Genomic DNA, 5,268 nt, shown 5'->3' on the forward strand with positions numbered 1-5,268 from the left:
GCGGGAGCAGGGGCAGCCGGGAAGGAACTAGACGGCAGAGGCTCCGCGCCGCGAAAGGCCTCGCTCGGCTCGGCGCAGCCGGGGGGCGCTGGCAGGGCCCTGCTCCCGTCCCTCCCCGCGCGCCGCTGCCAGCGGGATCAGCTGCCCGCTGGTCGCTCCCCTCTGTCTCCCCGCCGCGATTCACCTGTGCGGGGTAATTCAGACACAGCCAGGCGTGTCATTAACTCGCGTCAGTCTTTATTTACTCCGCCGCGTTACTGCTAGGGAGGAAGGAAGAGCTTTCCAGATGGACACACGAGGAAGAGCGGCGAGAGCGCACCCGCCTGTGCCGCGAGGGCAGGGCGGCCGCCGGGCTCTGCGCCGGGCAGGGCGCGGCGCGGCCGGGCTGGCTGCGCACCGGGCCGGCGGTGTCTCCCTCTGAAGGGCTTCGTGCAGAACTGGACGCCTCTGGCAGTCACTGCAATCCGGGTGACTGGCTTGAGCGAGGGAGCGGGATTTGGCCCTCAGCCCCTGGGGGCTGTTTGCTTGATGAAGTCTGCCTTTCTCCCTTTACAGCAGTTATCAGACCTGGAAGCCTGGGTGTGAATGCACTAATTATCTGCCAGGCCTCTTGTAAAATAGGTTTTTGGGTGGATCTTTTTTTAAGTGGCTATTCCCTTTGCACCCTGGTGGAACTGATTGCGATTGGTCTTTACCTTTGAGGCAGCAATAGACCAATTTTCATTTCCCTCGGCACCCAGAAATTCAGTCACCCAAAAATTAAAATGCCTTAACAAAAAACAATACAGATTTAGAAAGGAGAACAAAGCAAACAAGATTCAGGAGTTTTGCCACAGAGCTGAGGGAGTAGGAGAGAAGGTTGTGGTTAGTTGTCCTGTCCTGTATATAAACATTTCCCAGATAAAGATTACACACGCTATATTGACCTTTAACCCCACCCCAGAGCTTTACAGTACATAGTCGATAAGGAGATAAGTTCAGGATATACTGTGCAATGAATAATTTATATGAAGATCTGCTCTATAATTTAGGCATTGTAAAGCATAAACCAAAACAAATGGTTACATGCAATTAAAAATCCAATGCAGCTAATTCATTCTTCTATTTGTTAAATTAATTTTCTGTCAGGGTGGGAACCTGAGTAGGAAAGGACTATACATTAACTGGTCTATCTACATTGTTTAAAGATGAAAGAAATGCAAAAGCAGAAAACAATATATGCTAAAGAAAATAAACTAATTTTAAACATTCTTTCCTGCTATATAGTCTTGAAAGAACATCAGCAAAGGAAACTCTGTGGATTATTTTTTAAATATATGATTTTTTTTTTTACCTGACAGTGTCCCTTCAACAGGAGGTGGGACCACAAATTAAAATAGTTTGTATTTAAATGAAAAAAAACACTGTAAATGCAAAATACTGGAAATAGCCATACAAAAAAAGGGAAAGCATACGGTATAAAATCATAAAAAAGATTATGCTAATAAAAGCCAAATGGCAGCAGCAGCAGCAACTAGAATTGCTGGATAAGGCGCCGGCGCTGAGAGGTTTTCCGCAGCAGTTTTCTGTAGTCATAGGGATTATCTTCATTTTTGCTCTCTTCCAGGGGGCTCTCTGCAACCCTTGACCTAAGGATTAAGTGCAGAAGTGCTTTAGAAATTAAAGTCAAAACATTTGCTTCAGCAAACACTGCTAATCGACTGCTTAACTTCCACCCTCAGCAAAAGCAGCTGCCTTTCCCAGGCCTCTTCTCCTCTGCAGAATAAAAGAGGCACCTCAGAGCCAACACATCACAGACAGTACAGCGAAACATTACAGGAAAACATGTTTTTTCCATAAAGTGGGAATCATTAGAGACATAATAAAAATGTTAGGGCATGCAAAACTTGGTATCGATTCTTGTTGGATAGATACTGGACCAGATTCTCAGGTGTTGGAAACTGGTCTGGCTTCACTGAGCTATCCCAATTTTTATACCTGCAAAGATCACAGAACAGAATCATCTAATTTTATTTTTTCCAAATGGAAAGTTGCATTAGGTCTCAACATATGAAGTGAAACCAGGCATTTCTCTGTAACATGATTCAAAACAAACTTGATTGTTTTGAAACATATCTTATTTCAGAATAACCACTGAAATATCCGGGAAGCAGCATGAAGGGAACTGCTGCTGAATTCAGCAAACAATAACAGGGTTCATTTTTCCACAGGCATATCCTAATTGATTAAACCACACAAGAAGCTCCACTGAAATGGTCACTGAATGTTGAATTCTACCTAATGCTAAAGTAATAAGCTTGTAACAAGAGGATAAATTCTGCTCTCACTTGCATTAGGGTATGTCTAGAATTACCTGTTATTTCAACATGCTACTGAAGATGGCAGCCAGAGGAAAACATGCTATAAAGCATGTTCTTGCTTCCACTGTGCTCATTGATTTAAACATAAGCAAAATCAAGCCTCCAACTATATCCAAGAAATGTTTTGAACAAAAAGTCAAAGGTTAGGTGAAGTTAATGACCCAATAACATGGATTCTTTTTTTAAAGGCCATGCTTTCATCAAATCTTTCTAAAAACCTAATTGTGGTGCTCCCGTATTCAGCATGAAAAATTATTTGTAACAGAAGGATTAAAGAAAGAATTTAAGGCAGGTTTGCAAACATTTTTACTACTGTTTTGAATATATTTGTTTTTAAACCAGGCAGTCTCTCTAGATTATATAAATAGGATTGTTTCCTTAGAATTTTCTTTAATCCTCCTACTATGGACTATATTTCATGTTTGTGCATGTACCTATTTGTGTATCTGCACACATTTGTGGGTGTGAAAGACAATTTTTTTCTGACCAACAGAGGTCACTATCTATGAACTCTACATAGGCACATCTCAGGGCTTGTCTTCAGGTTTCTTCTTCCTTTTCTCTCTGCAGCATGCTCACATCAAGCTGAGGTTATCAAGGCACATGGTTTTTATAAAATAGGGAAAAAGGAAGCCAAGAATCTGGTGTATCAGCTCTTAAAGTCAGGCAAAATTTTGGCAAATATCCATATGATTTAAAGCCTGACTGAGCCAGAAATTTAACTTTCAAGTTTTTCTTTAGTTTGATACAAGTTTGAGATCTGAGGCTCTACTGCAAGGAGGTGTGTTCACCTTATCGGGAGCTGTGGAAGCAGAACAAAACTGGCAGGTTTTTGAGTAAGACAAATGTGCACCGTAGACTGAATGGGCAGAGTTCTGTTCCAAAATTCAGACAGACTGAAAATCGAAGAAAGGAAATTTTCAGCTAAGCATAAAATTTCCTAATTGCTAGAATTATTATTGTAGAAGATTCCATGAAAATGAGTTGTTTTAGAGCTTTTAAATGCAGATAGTTTTGTCTTATATGAAAATATACCCAAATAAGAATGCATCATCATTTTCTAAGCTGAATTAAAAAAACTTTATTTTACCAACTGTTATTTTCTGTTTACTTACCCTTCACTAGTCATTAAAGTTGAACTCCTGAGCTCAGCTGGTTGTCTCTTTTCTCTTCGGCCAGAATGACTATTCTTTGATACAGCATCAGTAGATGAAATTCCTTGGTAGTATACATCTTCTCTATCAAGCATCTTGTCCAAACTGTCAATCAATAAATGGACTAAGCTATCAGCTGTATTTTTCAACATTTTCTCAGCAAAAATATGGAAAAACAAAGGTTGCTATTTATTTTACCAGTTAATAGCTAAGGACTTTTTACCTGCTGACAGTGTTGGAGAAATATATAATACACACACACAAAACCTGATTTGTTGTGCTTGTTCATATATGTGCACATACATATGCACTTATGTATAGGTAGACATATATGTACATGTACATATGCATATGTCTATACATACATATACACAGAAGCACAACAAATATAGTCCCTGGAATGTAACTATTATAAAATGCCTAAGTTTATCATTTCAAAATATTTGAGAGGTAAGGATTTTTGTGGGTGATATCTTTTACTGAAAGAAGGCAGGGCACATATGCACCTTATAGACGAAGATATAGGTAGAGCACAATCTTTCCTGAATTTGAGCTCACTTCACCAGATGCTGTATGAAGTCAGATCTTATGTAGTTAGTTTTTCAGGTGCAAATAGACCCTGCCTGACTTCAGACTAAGATGACTACCTACCTCTGTCTCTTACTGGGTTTAGCAAATATGTATTTGCACACCAAAACCTTTTTAACATCAGCTACTCTCTCCGGACCTGCATTGGCTGTAGATGATTTTATAAGATGTATGCTTGTATGTACTTGTGTACCTCAGGCCACCACTAACATCTAAAGATCTAAAATTACTGGGTAGTTTTCAGTGATGCCATTCCAATTCATGTAATTAAGACTGTATTACAACTGTCTTTGTAATCCCTGATTTTCAGGCATTTCTGTTCCGTCCACAAAATGTACTTTAGGTGGCAAATTAGTAAGCAAATCTACAGGTAATTCAAGAGATTCAAAGTCAATCACTAGCATTTAGGGATATCAGTAGATTTATGACACTCCCCGGAGGACTATGGCTTAGTGATAAATGAGTGGATTATCCTGATCCAGAAGTTATAAGGAGATAATCATCATCTGTATATTTAACATGTTCAGACTGCCATGGCTGAAAAAGCAGAAAACCACTTGAGAGCTGGATTTCTAAAGAGATTTGCAATGTAATATAGAGACTTTAATTTCACTGTCACAGATATATATATCTTGCTTAAGGTAGTGATGGAACCTGATAGTGATGGACCTGGGAAGTTCTGTGACCTAAAATGCACAAAATGGAGTTGGTGGTCTCAGTACAGGTCCTATGTTATTCAGCTTCATTCTGGCCATAAAAAGTGGCAGAGAATGGCTAAAGGAGGCAATGCCTCCACATTAAAAACTGAGTTGCATTATTGGGACAATATGACAAAATCGCACTGCTGCTGCCCATGCTATCCTTATCCTATGCAAAGGGGCCATCATTTTCTAGTGTTGTCATTTTATCCATTCTGTTGCAAGGCTAATAATTCACTTAAAAAAACAAAAATTTAAATAATGGCCATCTCTTATAGAAAATGGGGTTGAAATATTTTGCAGCAATAAGGGGCACACCACAGCCTGGATGGAATACAAGCCATGTTAGTGCATAACACAATGGGGCCCTGATACTGATTAGCAGGGATCCTGGTTTCCCCTGAATAAAAAAATTGCAAATTCCCTGATAAAACCCCCAAATTCTATGATTAAAATGAAAGGCCACTA

The 5,268-nt window shown here is 39.9% G+C and overlaps 1 protein-coding gene across 2 annotated transcripts in view; it reads right to left on the bottom strand.

Annotated features, from left to right (window-relative positions):
- Positions 1-636: 636 nt before the first annotated feature.
- MYO3A (myosin IIIA) overlaps positions 637-5,268 on the bottom strand; it is a 192,204-nt gene continuing 187,572 nt past the window's right edge. For both annotated transcript variants that reach the window (XM_019531841.1, XM_019531832.1), the window contains 2 exons: positions 3,476-3,619; positions 637-1,628 (listed from right to left, as the gene is read on the bottom strand). In XM_019531841.1, the coding sequence (XP_019387386.1) occupies positions 1,514-1,628; positions 3,476-3,619 (259 nt within the window). In that variant the 3' untranslated portion in view covers positions 637-1,513. The remainder of the gene's footprint in view (positions 1,629-3,475; positions 3,620-5,268) is intronic.

The sequence above is a fragment of the Crocodylus porosus genome, unplaced genomic scaffold (genome assembly GCF_001723895.1).
Source record: "Crocodylus porosus isolate Cpor-Errol unplaced genomic scaffold, CroPor_comp1, whole genome shotgun sequence".
NCBI lineage: Eukaryota > Metazoa > Chordata > Crocodylia > Crocodylidae > Crocodylus > Crocodylus porosus.